General features: G+C 51.4%; 1 protein-coding gene across 1 annotated transcript; it reads left to right on the forward strand.

Moving 5' to 3' along the window:
• The first annotated feature begins 3,773 nt into the window (after nt 1-3,773).
• Nucleotides 3,774-8,939, forward strand: LOC149995189 (sialic acid-binding Ig-like lectin 13). Its single transcript, XM_090260847.1, has 9 exons — nt 3,774-3,807; nt 3,875-4,258; nt 4,469-4,744; nt 4,952-4,996; nt 6,171-6,422; nt 6,509-6,799; nt 7,100-7,196; nt 7,531-7,591; nt 8,399-8,939. Exons 1-9 carry the CDS (start codon nt 3,774-3,776, stop codon nt 8,537-8,539), a joined length of 1,581 nt encoding a protein of 526 aa, XP_090116973.1. The 3' UTR covers nt 8,540-8,939.
• Nucleotides 8,940-15,310: the final 6,371 nt, after the last annotated feature.

Consider the following 15,310-nt stretch of genomic DNA (forward strand, 5'->3'; position numbering starts at 1 on the left):
TCAGCGACTTACTGAGGGTGTTATATCAAGCAAGTCAGTTTACCTCTATGTGCCTCAATTTCCTCCTCTGTAAAATGGGGGACAATTTGATTAGGTACACTGTTAAGCGAGAAAACATGAACCATTGGCACTAAATATATTGTTCTTTATTGACTTTACCTCAGCAGGGAGAGAGCTGTCAGGTTTGGTTATACCACTACCTTCTATCTGCTTGACTATTTTGAAGAACATGTATTATTTTCATTTGGGGGGGAACATTTTTAAATATTTTAAATGAAATTCTTTGGCAGGAGAAGATATTTCCCAATGTGTGTACCTAACAAAGGACTTACCCAGAATTTATCAAGACTATATAAAGATCTTCCAAAAATCAATGAGGGAAAGAGGCAGACAACCAAATAAAGGCCACTAAGCACATAGAGAGGTGGGAGGCTTCCGTAGCTGACATGGAAATGCAAATAAAACTTGCAATGCATTACGACTCTGGTGAAAATAATTTTTAAAAAATTAGGAATATTAAGTGTTGAGAACATTGCAGTCAGTGAAAACAGCCAGTCACAAAAAGACAAATGCTGTCTCTCTGTGGTCACTGACTCATCTCTCCTCCCCCAAGAGCCCCCAAACAGCTATTATGCTCCCCACCATTTAGATCAGCAGGTCCAACAGAAATACAATACGAACAACGTATGGAGATTATTTGGAGGGTTATCAGCTGGGAGGGGGGAAGGGGGGTATAGTACAGGGACTAAGAAGCATAATCGATTGGTACAAAATAGACAGGGGGAGTTGAGAATATTATAGGAAAGAGTGAAGCCAAAGACCTTATATGCACAACCCATGGACATGAACTAAGTGTGGTGGGATTTCTGGAGGTAAGGGGGTTACTGGGAAGAGGGGAGCAAAGGTGAAAAAATTGGAACTACTGTAACAACATAATCAATAAAATATACTTTTAAAATATCTTTAAAAAATAAAAAGAATGCACACTTCCCATTGCAGGCAGCCAGTAATCTCATCTTAGTCTATTCTAAATTTCCTTACAGTTATGAAAGCAAATGTTTATTGATCACCTCATATCTGCCAAGCATGTTTCTAAGCATGTGGACTCAGCAGGAAGAACTACAAGACCCTTACATTTTAATGGCAGAAAAGACAGACAAAGAATAATTCGGTAGATTATATGTTATATTGATTGGGGATAAGGAGTCTGGGGAAAAACAAAGCAGGAAAGGCATATAGAAAATATGGAATGGATTATATCTTCATTGTGTTGTGTGTGAACATAGTCATTAAGAAACCGACCTTTGAGTATGCACACATATACACACGCAGTGCTTCACAGACACACACACCATTCAGATATGCACATGCATACACACAGGGATCACAGACACACATATACACACATACACACACATGTACAGAGATCCCCCACACTCATGTACACACACACCTGAAAACACATACAGACACCTCAGACATACACACAGAAGAGAGACATGCATGTACCAGATACACACATACACACACCTCAGACACATACATAGAGACCATACACACACATATACATGCACACAAAGATATATGGACACATACATACTTCAAATACACACACAGACACAAACACGTGGCACAGACCAAAACACAGACACACAGGGACTCAGACACACAGACACACAACTCAGGTGTGCACACAAAGACTCACAGACATACACACAGACACACCTGACACACACTTAGACTAAGACACACACACACATGCACACATAGACGCATACACTGCAAAAGTGCACACCTTGTGAAGGACACACACAGGTACACACAACAGGCAGCAGCCACCTGGGTCCTCGCACGGGAGCGTGGCCCTGGGAAGGCTCAGGCCTGGTTTTCAGGCCCTGCTCTGTGAACGGGGCTGACCTTCCCTCCCATACACCCTGCTCACCTTTCACATCCGGGCTCACCTGCCCCATCCTCCAGCCCCGCCCTCACTCCCCTTGGGGCTCCCCCAGCCCTACCCTCCCCACTGCATCGGCCATGACCAGACAGGCTGGGACTGCGGCTCTGCCCCCCACCCCTCCAGTCCCACGGGGTCTGCCTCACCTCAGCCCAGCGCAGCCCCCAGAACACCCCGCTCAGCAGATGGGAGGCAGGTGCCCAGCGTCAGGTGCACCGATGGGCTCATCCAGCCGAGGGAGCAGCCTGAGGGCGCTCTGCGCACTTGACTTGCATGAACCTGCCCGTCTCCTCGGCAGCCCCACGGGCGCGCGCGCTCGGGCTGTCATAGCCACAAGGGCCGCCGCCAGGGGGCTCACGCTTCGGAAAGTCGTGTTCTCAGGACTCTGGAGGCTGGAAGCTCAGCATCAAGGTGTTGGTGGGACTGGTTCCTTCTGCGGCCTCTCTCCTTCCTCTGAAGACGGCCCTTCCCCTGCGGTCTCCTCTCTGTGGGTGCCTGCGTCCTCGTGTCTTCTTATAAGCACACCAGTCCCATCGTATCACGGCCCAACCTAACGACCTCGTGCTACCTTCATCACCCTTAAAAGACGCCGTCGCCTAAACCGGTCACATTTGGAAGCACTGGGGGTTAGGACATGAACATGTGAATTTTGGGGGTGACACAATTCAGTTCTCAACACCTTGTGAGCATTGGCACCCGACTAAGTCCAGGGTGGTTACGCCCCTTCCCGAGGCAGCACCGTGAGCTGGAGCCTGGGCTGTCTGGCTGCAGAGCCCGCGCCCCTGACCGCGCATCGGAGGCCTCCCATGAGGAAGCCTCAGGGCAGCGCCGGCCACCAGGAGCCATCAGGAGCTTTTCCCCAAGGGCTGGGCTCAGAATGACCCCTGAGGGGTGGACAGGGCCAGGCACTTGAGCTGACAGAGGATTCTCCCATAGATGAGGGTTGAGAGTCATGATGCCTCCGTGTGACAGATGAGGAAACCGAGGCTTGGAAGGCAGAAGAGCCAGGCTCACCTGACTCCAAAACTGGACCTCCTCCAACATCTTGCTCTGAAACAACACCAGCAATGCCTGGGCCGGGGAGCTTAGAGCAAGCCAGGAAGCCCAGGATCTCCTGCGGGGTCACATGCTGGTGACCCCCTCGGACTCCTGATCCCACCTGCTCTGGCCATTCATACCTGGGAACTCACCGTCTCCTGCCCAGAGCAGCCAGGTTTCCTATAAGCTCCTGCCTGTGCTCGACCCTCACACCCTGGACCACAGGCAGCTGGAATGGCCTGGGCCCCTCTGCCTCCTCCAACAGCATTAGGGACATTCTCAGGGACAGGGACAAAGCCGGCCACAGTCTCCCCTTGGACCTCACATGCCTGAGGGAGTAGGTGCTCTGACTGGTGGGCTGTGTGTACATTCATTCGTTCATCCCCACCTGTCCACCTGGGGGACCTACGTCATATTTGCTGCCTTGCCGGTCCCCCAACAGCCCCTCCTGAGTCCCACACTCGAGGGACTAATCCTCTGAACCATACAGAAGCTGTGACTGGCCAGGCAGTGCTTGCTTTCCTGTGCGGGCAGTAGTGCCCGAGGGAAAAGAGAGGACAGAGAGCCAGAAGAAGGGGTCGGGTCCTCCTAAGCATGTGGGGCCCTAACCGGGACCCCATCTGGAAAGCGGAAGCGCTTGTTCTCCAAGGGCCAGGCCGGCTCCACCACATAGCTGCCCACTTCCTCCTCCGTGATCATCATCTTCCTCACTTCACTCTGGCTTCCTGTTGGGCTTCCTCTCAGTCCTGTGACACCGAGGTCGCTGACACGTACCCCAAAGATGCTGCGGCTGCTGCTCGCCCTGCTGTGGGCAGGTGAGTGCCCGAGGGGAGAGCCTGTGGGCTGGGGTGGCAGCTGCGGCTGACTCACCTTTTCCCGCAGGGTCCCAGGCCCAGGATGACAGATTCCAGCTGCAAGTGCCGGAGTCCGTGACGGTGCAGGAGGGCCAGTGCGTCTCCGTGCCCTGCACTGTGTCCTACCCCCAGGTCGGCTGGACCGACTCTACCCCAGCTCATGGCTACTGGTTCCGGGAAGGGATCAAAAAACACAATGATGATCCAGTGGCCACAAACAACCCTGGTCATAATGTAAAGAAGGAGACCCAGCGCCGAATCCACCTCGTTGGGAGCCCCACAACCTTCGACTGCTCCCTGTTCATCAGAGACGCAAAGAAAACGGACATGGATAGGTACTTCTTTAGGATTGAGCGAGGGTCCTATGTGAAATATAATTACATGCAGAACCTGCTCTCTGTAAATGTGACAGGTAAGGAATGGGGTCAAGGAGAGGACACATGGACGGGTCCTGAGGGCTCCCGGGCTGGGAAGGAACCTCCTTCTTCTCATTCTGGGAAGGACTCAAGGGAATCAATGGGGACTGGACCCTGGGGCTGGCCGGGCACAGAGGCTGCAGTTAGGGGTGCACTCAGGGACCCCCTTCCATCAAGGTCTAGGTCTCTGTCTCTCTCCTCTGCAGATCTGGCACTGACACCTGACATCCACATCAATGGGACCCTAGAATCTGGCCACCCCAAGAACATTACCTGTACAATGTCATGGGCCTGTGAGAGAGAGGCACCACCCATCTTCTCCTGGATTGGGGTCACAGACAGCTCACTGGGTCCCAGGACCCCCAACTCCTCCACGGTCACCTTCACCCCAGGGTCCCAGCACCACGGCACCAACCTCACCTGTCGAGTGACCTTGCGAGATGCTGGGATCGTGGAGAAGACCATCCAGCTCAACGTGTCCTGTGAGTGCCCGGTCAGGACACCGGGTCCCTTGGGCGGTGGGAGTTGGGGGCATAGGGCCTGGGATAGTGGGTGCTGGGCCCTGCAAGCCGGAGCTGGGGAGGAAGGCAAGAGGACACTTGGTTTCACCCCCTTCCTGTGTTAAAGTTTTTGGTGGAACGGGTCAACACCCAACTTTCTGCTGCTGACAATTATGTCCACCTGTGCAGATGCACTCCGGAACCTGACCATCAGCGTGTCCAGAGAAGACAGAGGTAGGGTGCAACCTCTCCGGCCCGGGAGGTGGAGAAGGTGGGGTCTGTCTCCCTGTGCCCTTCAGAGCAGAGCTGGGGTTTCAGGGCTCAGCTCGGAGACAGACTGAGGCCAGCTGAGAGGCCTTACTCCTCAGCTTACAAACTGGCCTCCCCCATCCCGACCTTCCCACAGGAAACCATGTGACATTCAATAGTTGATTAGTTTCAGGGGTACACCATGGTGGGGAGACATTTATAGAACTTACAACGCGATCCCCATAGATAAGTCTGGTCCCTACCTGGCACCATCCACAGTTACTACATTATTTTTATAATTGGCAGTATGTAATATTATTTTTTAAGTTGCCCTTGATTTAGTCTGGTAGTAGCCTCATGTAAACAGCACCTCCCACCCACCGCAACCCCCCCAAAAAATGGCCACTCGCTCGGGCCTCACAGGACTGCTTCTTTCCCATGCAGCCGGCCAAGCCGGACCACACCCCAGCTGTAGCTGCTCTCTGCCTTTCCTCTCACAAGGCCCCTCCATGCCAGCACCCTCCCCTGGCCAGCTCCTCCCCCACCCCGTTCTCATATTCTGCTTAAGCCTCTCCTCCTCCAGGAAGCCCTCTCTGCCTTGACAGTCTCACTGAAGTCCTGTCCTCAGGGCTCCCTCAACCCAACGAACACCCCGTCACAAAACACGTCTTCTGGCTCTGTGAGCACCTGCTTTGGGGTGTCTCGTCCATGAGACTGTGAGCTCTCGGTCACAGCTGAATTAGAGAGCTTTTAGGGAATCGTTATGGACAGGCAAAGATGGCAAGGCTTGTACAGAAAACTCCGGGATCCGCACGGGCAGTGTTGGCCAAGGCAGGAGGCGCAGGGATCAGAAAGTTCACACAAATGCTGGGACGCCTCCTGGAGAGGCCGTAGTGTCTGCTCCCACCCCCGACCCTTTGGGTCTGAGCCTACACAGAATATGCCCATCAGATTATGGAAGAGAAGAAACTGTTCTACGTGATGTAAGGAAGAGGGGAGGGGAGGAGAGAGAGACAGACACATGTAGACCAAGAGAGAGAGGCTGACAGACAGAGAGCCCGGGCGGTGCAGGGAGAGCTAGAGCTGCAGAGGGACAGACGCACAGACGGGGGAGCAGGGGCGCCTTGGAGCTGGGGCCGAACTCTGTCTGTCTTGCCAGGATCTGAACTTCTGCCCAACGGCTCATCTCTCCGAGCCCAGGAGGGCCAGGGGCTGCGCCTTGTCTGTAAGGCCGACAGCAACCCCCCCAGCAGAGTAAGGTGGACCCGGGGGAGCCTGGACCTGAGCCCCTCGGAGCCTGGGGTCCTGCAGCTGCCGCAGGTGGAACTGGGGGACCATGGGAAATACGTCTGCCGAGCTCAGCAGCATCGGGGGGCCTCCCTGGAAGCCTCCCTGACCCTCCTTGTGAAAGGTGAGTTGGCACACACCTGGGGCAGGACCCTCGGTTCTTGGGGAGGAGGGAGGCTCCTCCGATTCCTCCCCTGTTTCTCCCCGCAGACCCCCCGCAGCTGCTGGGACCCGCCTGCTCCTGGGAGGGCAAGAGTCTGCGCTGCAACTGCTCCTTCCAAGCCCAGCCGGGCCCCTCGCTGCGCTGGCGGCTGGGGGAGCGGCTGCTGGAGGGAAACCACAGCGACGCCTCCCACGCCCACACGGTCACCTTCCATTCAGCGGGGCCCTGGGCCCACAGCTCCCTGAGCCTCAGCGGGGACCTTAGCTCCAGCCTCAGGCTCGCGTGTGAGGCCCAGAATGCCCACGGGGAACGAACAGTGACTGTCCTGTGGCTGCCAGGTCAGGGGGCGTGAGGGGCGGTGCCCAGGGAAGGGGGCGCACACGCCTGGGTCCTAGAAGACACGGAGTGGGAGAGAGAGGGCCTGACTTGGGGCAAAGGTGGAATGGAGTCCAGGCCCCTGAGCCATTTGGCTGGGGAGGGGGCTGGGGCCCTGGAGGCTGCCATCATGTGAAGGGGTGGGGGGCAGAGGCGTCCTGGATGGAATGGGCACACTCGTCTGCATGGATCCCAGAAGGTGGGGTGCTCAGGAGCCTGCCTAGGGAAACAGGAGCTCACCCCAGGGTGTCTCCTGTCTGCAGGGAGACCAGGAGACATGACAAGTGTGATTCCGGAGGTCATCAGGGGAGCTGGTGTCACAGCCCTGCTCGCTGTCTGCCTCGGCCTCGGCCTCATCATGTGAGTGAGGGGCAGCCCCAGCCTGGGCGAAGGCATCGGTGGTGTGTGTGGGCGGGGACCCAAAGAATCTCACAAATTGAAAGCCCAGAGCCCTGACACGTGATGAACCCAGGAAAAGGACAAGGTGAGTCGGCATCAGGAAGTTAGCACCTGACCTCTTGGCCAGGTGTTGAGTGTGTTCCCAACATCTGGTCCCCGCTGTCTGGGAGGAGGGACGTATGTTCCCGTCACAGCCCCCGCAGCCAGACAGCAGCCCCCGTGCCCTGCCCCAGTAAGGCCTTCCCGGCTCCCAGCTGCCAGCCAGCTGGGCCTAAAGGCCCGTCTCTCTCCTCAGAGGGAGGACCTACAGGAAGGAATGGGCAGAGAGGGCAGAGAGCCAGGAAGACATCTCCCAGGTGAGTGTCATGGGCAGAGTTCCATCCAGTGTCCCTGTGGTGAAAAACTGAGTTCCTCATCTCCGCCCCCAAACTTTATCCTTTCCCGGATTCCCAACACAGTCTCTCAGATCTGAGAACTGTCTTCTCCTCCGTCCCCCATAGCGAGTAATTGACCAAGTCCTGTCCCATTTCCCTTGTAGCAAAGCTTTTCTCCACTTGTTCCTTTCCAGTTGGGCCCTCACTGTCTCTCTGGGGTCACTGACTCCATCTCTCTTCCCCTAAACACTCCCCAAACAGCAGTGTGCTCCCCAACCTTTAGATCAGCAAGTCCAAGAGAAATACGATACGCACAACATACGTACCTTAAAACTTTCCAGTAGTGGCAATAAAAAGAAGCAGAAAGGGTCTTGGCTGGTTGGCTCAGTGGATGGAGCTCCAGCCTGCAAACCAAAGGGGCGCTGGTTCAATTCCCAATCAGGGCACGTGCCTGGGATGCGGGCCAGGTCCCAGTTGGGGGGGGTGTGTGAGAGGCAACCACACATCAATGTCTCTCTCCCTCTCTTAAAAAAAAAATAGTAGAAAGAAACAGGAGATCAGCTTTTCTACCACAAGGATAACAGTTGTATGCATGGAGAGATGTCATAAGGATTCAGTGAGATGAGTAATAAGAAGAAGCTATTATGAGGGAGGGAGAGAGTGAGTTAGTGAATGAACCTCAGGAAATGGGTGTGAAAATTGATAAATGGATAAGACCCCTTCATGCCCCAAGTTCCCCTCTCCTGATGCCAAAAGCTGGCTCTGATACCCTCCTCTCGTCCCACTCAGTGTCACCTGAACAAATCCTCCTCCAGCCACCTGCCCCCAGCAGTGGCTGCCCCCATGTCAGAGGATGAGCTCCTTTATGCTGCGCTCAACCCTCAGACGCAGGAGGCCGCCACATACTCTGAGATCAAGATCCAGAAATGATGATGCACCCCCGCCCGCAGGAGCTGGCTGGAGCCCAGAAAAGGCATCTTCGAAAAGAAAGGTGTGTCAGGGACCGATTCTTAAACAGTTCACAGCCCTCTGAACCCAAGGTCATGAATGGAAACATGAAGTTCCTTGGAGTGGCTGATGTCACAGGGATTCCTGGGTTCAAAACCAGGCTCAGCGACTTACTGAGGGTGTTATATCAAGCAAGTCACGTTACCGCTGTGTGTCTCAGGTTCCTCCCCTGTAACATGGGGGACAATTTGATTAGGTACACTGTTAAGTGAGAAAACATGAACCATTGGCACTACATATATTGTTCTGTATTGACTTTACCTCAGCAGGGAGAGAGCTGTCAGGTTTGGTTCTACCACTACCTTCTATCTGCTTGACTCTTTTGAAGAACATGTATTATTATCATTTTGAGGGGAGGGGAACATTTTAAAATATTTTAATAGAAATAGTTTAAAATATTTCTATTTATAAATTAAACCCTTTGGCAGGAGAAGATATTTCCCGATGTGTGTACCTAACAAAGGACTTACCCAGAGTTTGTCAAGACTATATAAAGATCTTCCAAAAATCAATGAGAAAAAGAGGCAAACAACCCAATAAGGGCCACTAAGCACATAGAGAGGTGGCAGACTTCCGTAACTGTCAGGGAAATGCAAATAAAACTTGCAATGCTATACCACTCTGGTGAAAATAATAATAAAAAATTTTAAGAATATCAAGTGTTGAGAACATTGCAGTCAGTGAAAACAGCCAGTCACAAAAAGACAAATACTGTCTCTTTGGGGTCACTGACTCATCTCTCGTCCCCCAAGAGCCCCCAAACAGCTATTATGCTCCCCACCATTTAGATCAGCGAGTCCAACAGAAATACGATACAAAAAATGTACATAGCTTAAAACTTTTTAGTAGTGGTATTAAAAGGGGCATAAAGGGTCTTGGCTGGTCTGGCTCAGTGGATTGAGCACTGGTTTGTGAAGTAAAGGGTCACGGGTTTGATTCCCACTCAGGGCACATGTCTGGGTTGTGGGCCAGGTCCCTGGTTGGGGGCGTGTGAGAGGCAACCACACATTAATGATTCTCTCCCTGTCTTCCCCTCTCTCTGAAAACAAATAAATAAAGTCTTTTTAAAAATAGTTAAGAGAGTAAATTTTATATTGCGTATGCTTTCTATCAATAATTGTTTTTTAAAGACAATCAAGTGTTGGTTAGGATGTGGAGCAACTGGAATTCTGAGACACTGCTGGTGGGAAGGAGAATCGGGCCACCACTTGGAAAACACTGAGCACAGGACCCAGCATTTCCCCTCCACAGGGGCGTCCCCAACAGAAATACGTGCAAATGCCCATGAAACCTATACGAGGATGTCCCCAGCAGCACTTCTCATGATGGCTGAACAATGGAACCTCCCCAAATTCCCAACAACAGGTCAATATATGGCAGATTATTTATGCAACGGAAAAAGCAAATAACAACTCCGCACAATGTATGTGAATCCTGCAAACATTATGTTGAGTAAGAGCCCAGACACAACAAGTATGTACGATGTGATACCATCGATATGAGGTTCAGAAACAGACAAAACTAATCTTTGGTATCAGAAATCTGGGTACTGGTCACCCTCAGGGGAAAGGGACTGGAAGGGGTTAGTGGGGACCTTCTGGGGGTTCTGATAAGGATCTGTTTCTTGATCTAGGCACTGATTGCTCATATGTACTCACTCTATGAGATATTTTATTTATTTACTTCTATCCTCACCTGAAGATCTGCTTACTGATTTTTAGAGAGGAAGGGAGAAAGAGAAAGAGAGAGAGAGAGAGAGAGAGAGAGAGAGAGAGAGAGAGAGAGAGAACCATCGATATGAGTCAGAAACATCAATCAGTTTCCTCCAACACAACAAGACTGAACCTGCAACCCAGGTATGTGCCCTAATTGGGGATCAAACCTGCAACATTTAGGTGCGCCAGGTGATGCACCAACAAAACAGAGCTACCCAGACAGGGGTCTATAAACATATTTTAGTAAAATACTTGTGATTTGTGCTCTTTTAGAGAGAAACGCTACTGTTTTTTATTACTCTTTTTGGGCCTTTACAGGTGTCTCCATTTTGCTCCATTGCTCTCCCCTGCCCCTCCCCTGCCCCACAGTCAGTCCCCACCCTGTTGGCCGTGCCCTTGGGTCCTGTATACAGTTCCTTGATTAGGCCCTTCCCCTTCTTTCCCTCCTTATCCCTCCCACCCCCACCACTCTGGTCACTGTCAGTCTGTTGCTTCTTTCCATGCCTCTGGTTCTAATTTGCTCATTTGTTTGTTTAGCCCAATGTATTTCCCCTTTATTTAAAAAAATCATTTAAACCCTTCAAGTCTTCCGGCCAAGATGGAGGCGTAGACAGACATGCTGCGTCTCCCTCCACAGTTAAGAAGGAATACAACTACCTCAAAACTAGAAACAACCAGAAGTTCCAGAAATTGAAAGTGCATGGAAGTCCATCAAACAAAGATATAAAGAAGAAATACTCATCCAGACAGGTAGGAGGGGCAGAGCCGGGGCAGAGAGGATGCAGTGTGGTGGCAGCAGCGTGGCAGCAGCAGAAGGCACAGTCACACATTTAAAAACTCAGGAGGGACACCTGGTGAGCGATCCTAGCTCCTCACGGGACCTTGCAGCTCATGGTCGCAGCACAGGGGAAAATCAAGCCTCATAGCTTCTGACTGTGCAGACCAGTGGGGTTTGGGGCAGAGGCAGAAACTACTGGTCTCACAGCAGAGTTCACTTGTTTAAAGGGCCCCCACGGTCCTAGAATGTCTGCAGATGCACCCACTCTGGGAACAATGGCCAGGGCAGCAGCTAGAGGTGTGGTGTGGAAGTGGGAGAGGTTCCTGGAACAGGGATGAGTGCTGAGCAAGTGGCATTGTTCCCTCTTGGACCTCTCCCCCACATATAGTGCCACAACGTGTTTAAATAATCACCCTGTACTGACGATTCCCTAAGGCTCCGCCCCTTACAACATAACAGGTGAAACAGCTCTACCTAAGACACAGGCAAACAAACACAGGAGCCTGTCAGAATGAGGAGACAGAGAAGTATGGCCCAAAAGGGGGAACAGATCAAGTTTCCAGTGGGAGAACTAAGCGACGAGGAGATAGCTAACCTAACAGATGAGGAGATAGACAACCTAACAGACGCAGTATTGAAAACACTGGTGATAAAGATGCTCACAGGTTTGACAGGTATGCTTGGGTATGGCAAGCGCATAAGAGAAGTGAAGGCTATGCTAAGTGAAATGAAGGAAAATCCACACAAAACCCATGGTAAAGGGAAGAAAACTGGGGTTCAAATCAATGATTTGGAACATAAGGGATAAAAAAACAATCAGCCAGAGCAGAATGAGGAAGCAAGAATTGAAAAACAGGAGGAAAACTTCCCAAATTTTCTGAAGGAGATGGACATACAGGTCCGGGAAACATGGAGGGTCCCAGGCGAGCTGGACCCAGAGGGGACCACACCAGGACACATCATGACTGAGATGCCAAAGGCGAAAGACAAAGACAGAGTCCTGGAAGCAGCATGGAGAGGCAGGGAGTTGCCTACACGGGGGTGCCTGTAGGACTATCAGCTGATTTCTCAGAGGACACTTTGCAGGCAGGAAGAGACTGGCAAGCAGTATTCAATGTGATGAAAGGCAATCTGCAACCAGGATTACTCTACCCAGCAAAGCTATCATTTGGAATGGAAGGGCAGATGAAGTTCTTCCCAGACAAGGTGAAACTAAAGGAGCTCATCATCACCAAGCCATTATTATATGAAATGTCAAAGGGACTTACTTAAGAAAAAGAAGATCAAAACTATGAACACTAAAATGACAACAGACTCACAATTATCAACAACTGAATCTAAAAAATAAAACCAAAATCCAACTAAGCAAACCAGAATAGGAACAGGATCATAGGTATGGAGATTATTTGGAGGGTTATCAGTTGGGAGGTGGAGGGGAAAAATGGGGAAATGGTGCAGGGACTAAGAAGCATAATCGGTTGGTACAAAATAGACAGGGGAAAGTTGAGAATAACATAGGAAAAGGTGAAGCCAAAGAACTTACATGCACGACCCATGGACATGAACTAAGTGTGGTGGGATTGCTGGAGCTAAGGGGGGTACTGGGCAGAGGGGGAAAAGGGGGATAAATTGGAACTACTGTAACAACAAAATCAATAAAGTATACTTTTAAAAAATCTTAAAAAAAGAAAAGATTGCATACTTTCCATTGCAGACTGCCTGTAATCTCATATTTGTCTGTTCTAAATTTCCTTACAATTATGAAAGCAAATGTTTATCGATCACCTCATATATGCCAAGCATGTTTCTAAGCATGTGGATTCAGCAGTAAGAAGAAATACAAGGCCCTTACATTTAATGGCAGAAAAGACAGACAAAGAATAATTCAGTAGATTATATGGTATATTGATTGGGGATAAGGAGTCTTGAGAAAAACAAAGCAGGAAAGGCATATAGAAAATATGGAATAGATTATATTCCTCACTGTGTTGTGTGTGAATATAGTCATTAAGAAACCAACCTTTGAGTACGCACACATATACACACACGGTGCTTCACAGACACACGCACAATTCAGATATGCACATGCATACACAGAGACCACAGACACACATATACACACATACATACACATGTACAGACATGCCCCACACTCACATACACACACACCTGAAAACACACACACACAGAAACCTCAGACATAACACAGAAAAGAGACATGCATGTACCAGATACACACACACACCTCAGACACAAACGTAGAGACCATATACACACACATATCGTCGTCGGCAGCCGTCCGTCTCGAGAGACGATGGCGTAGCTTCTTGAGAGTCTATCTGCACCACCGAGAATGGCTGTGCAGTCCGACTCGGGAGTGACAATCCCTGCCGCACTTGGTACAGGTGAAGGCAGATGGCCGTTGTTGCTGCTGTTGACGCTGCTTCCGCCTCGATCTTTTCTGGGCCGCCTCCTCGTTGCGCGCAGCCTCTGCACGTGACGTACCTTGCCTGACCGCGAGCCTCCAGGCTAGGCGGTCGTCTGCTTGAACTTCCCATGTGTTGAGATTGATGGAGCATTGTGTCATGTCCTTTTTGCAGATGTCTTTGAACCGCAGTTTTGGGCGCCCTGTCATCCTCTTGCCTTCTGCTAGCTCGCCGTAGAGGAGGTCTTTGGGGATACGGCCTGCATCCATTCTTTTGACATGGCCGAGCCACCTGAGGCGTCTCTCGCTAAGAACTGCATGCAAACTGCTCATATTGGCTTGCTTCAGCACCTCGGTGTTGGGGACCTTATCCTGCCAGGCGACATGCAGGACGCGTCGCAGGCACCTCATGTGGAAGCTGTTGAGTTTCCTTTCGTGCCTTGCGTAGGTGGTCCACGTCTCGCTGCCATAGAGGAGAGTGCTGAGTACGCAGGCTTGGTAGATGCGCAGTCTGGTTTTCTCAGTGAGGCTGGAATTGTTCCACGCTCGCCGGTTCAGTCTGGCCATAACTGTGGCGGCCCTGGCGATTCTCCGATTGACCTCCAAGTCGACTGACAGAGAGCTCGAGATGGTGGACCCGAGGTAAGTGAAGTCGTTGACAACCTCCAGGGTGTATCCGTCGATGGTGATGCATGGGGGAGTCCCCGTGCCTTGAGCCATAACATTCGTCTTCGTCAGGCTGATGGCTAGTCCGAACTCCTTGCACGCGTGGGAGAGGCAAGTGACTAGCTGCTGGAGTCCCTCTTCGGAGTGTGATGTCAAAGCTGCGTCGTCGGCGAAGAGCATCTCACGGATGAGCACCTCTTTGACTTTGGTCTTGGCTCGTAGACGGGCCAGGTTGTAGAGCTTGCCATCGGATCTGGTGTGAATGAAGACATCCTCGCTGCAGTCCTTAAAGGCGTATTGGAGGAGCATGGAGAAGAAGATTCCGAACAGCGTAGGCGCGAGGACGCAGCCCTGCTTTACTCCGCTGCTGACTGGGAAGGCCTCAGAGGTTGCGCCGTTGTAGGACACCGTGCTGTGCATGTTGTCGTGAAAGGACATGACCACAGCAAGCAGATGTGGTGGACAGCCAATCTTCCGTAGCAAGCTGAAGAGTCCGCTTCGACTGACCAGATCAAACGCCTTCGTGAGGTCAATAAAGGCGAGGTAGAGTGGTTTATGCTGCTCGTGACACTTCTCCTGCAGCTGGCGTAGGGAGAAGATCATGTCCACTGTTGATCGGCCAGCTCTGAAGCCACACTGGGACACATATACATGCACACAAATATATATGAACACATACATACTTCAAATACACACACAGACACAAACACCTGGCACAGAGACCAAAACACAGACACACAGAGACTCAGACACACAACTCAGGTGCGCACACAAACACCCACAGACATACACACACACACACCTGACACACACCTAGACTCAGACACACACACACGCACACATACAGACACACACACCACAAATGTGCACACCTTGTGAAGGACACACACACACACATACACAAACACACACAACTCAGGTGTGCACACAGACTCACAGACATACACACAGACACACCTGACACACACCTAGACTCAGACACACACACACGCACACATACAGACACACACAACACAAATGTGCACACCTTGTGAAGGACACACACGTACACACAACAAGCAGCAGCCACCTGGGTCCTCGCACGGGAGCGTGGCCCTGGGAAGTCTCAG

The sequence above is a fragment of the Furipterus horrens genome, unplaced genomic scaffold (genome assembly GCF_987537825.1).
Source record: "Furipterus horrens unplaced genomic scaffold, mFurHor1.1.pri manual_scaffold_13, whole genome shotgun sequence".
Classification (NCBI taxonomy): domain Eukaryota; kingdom Metazoa; phylum Chordata; class Mammalia; order Chiroptera; family Furipteridae; genus Furipterus; species Furipterus horrens.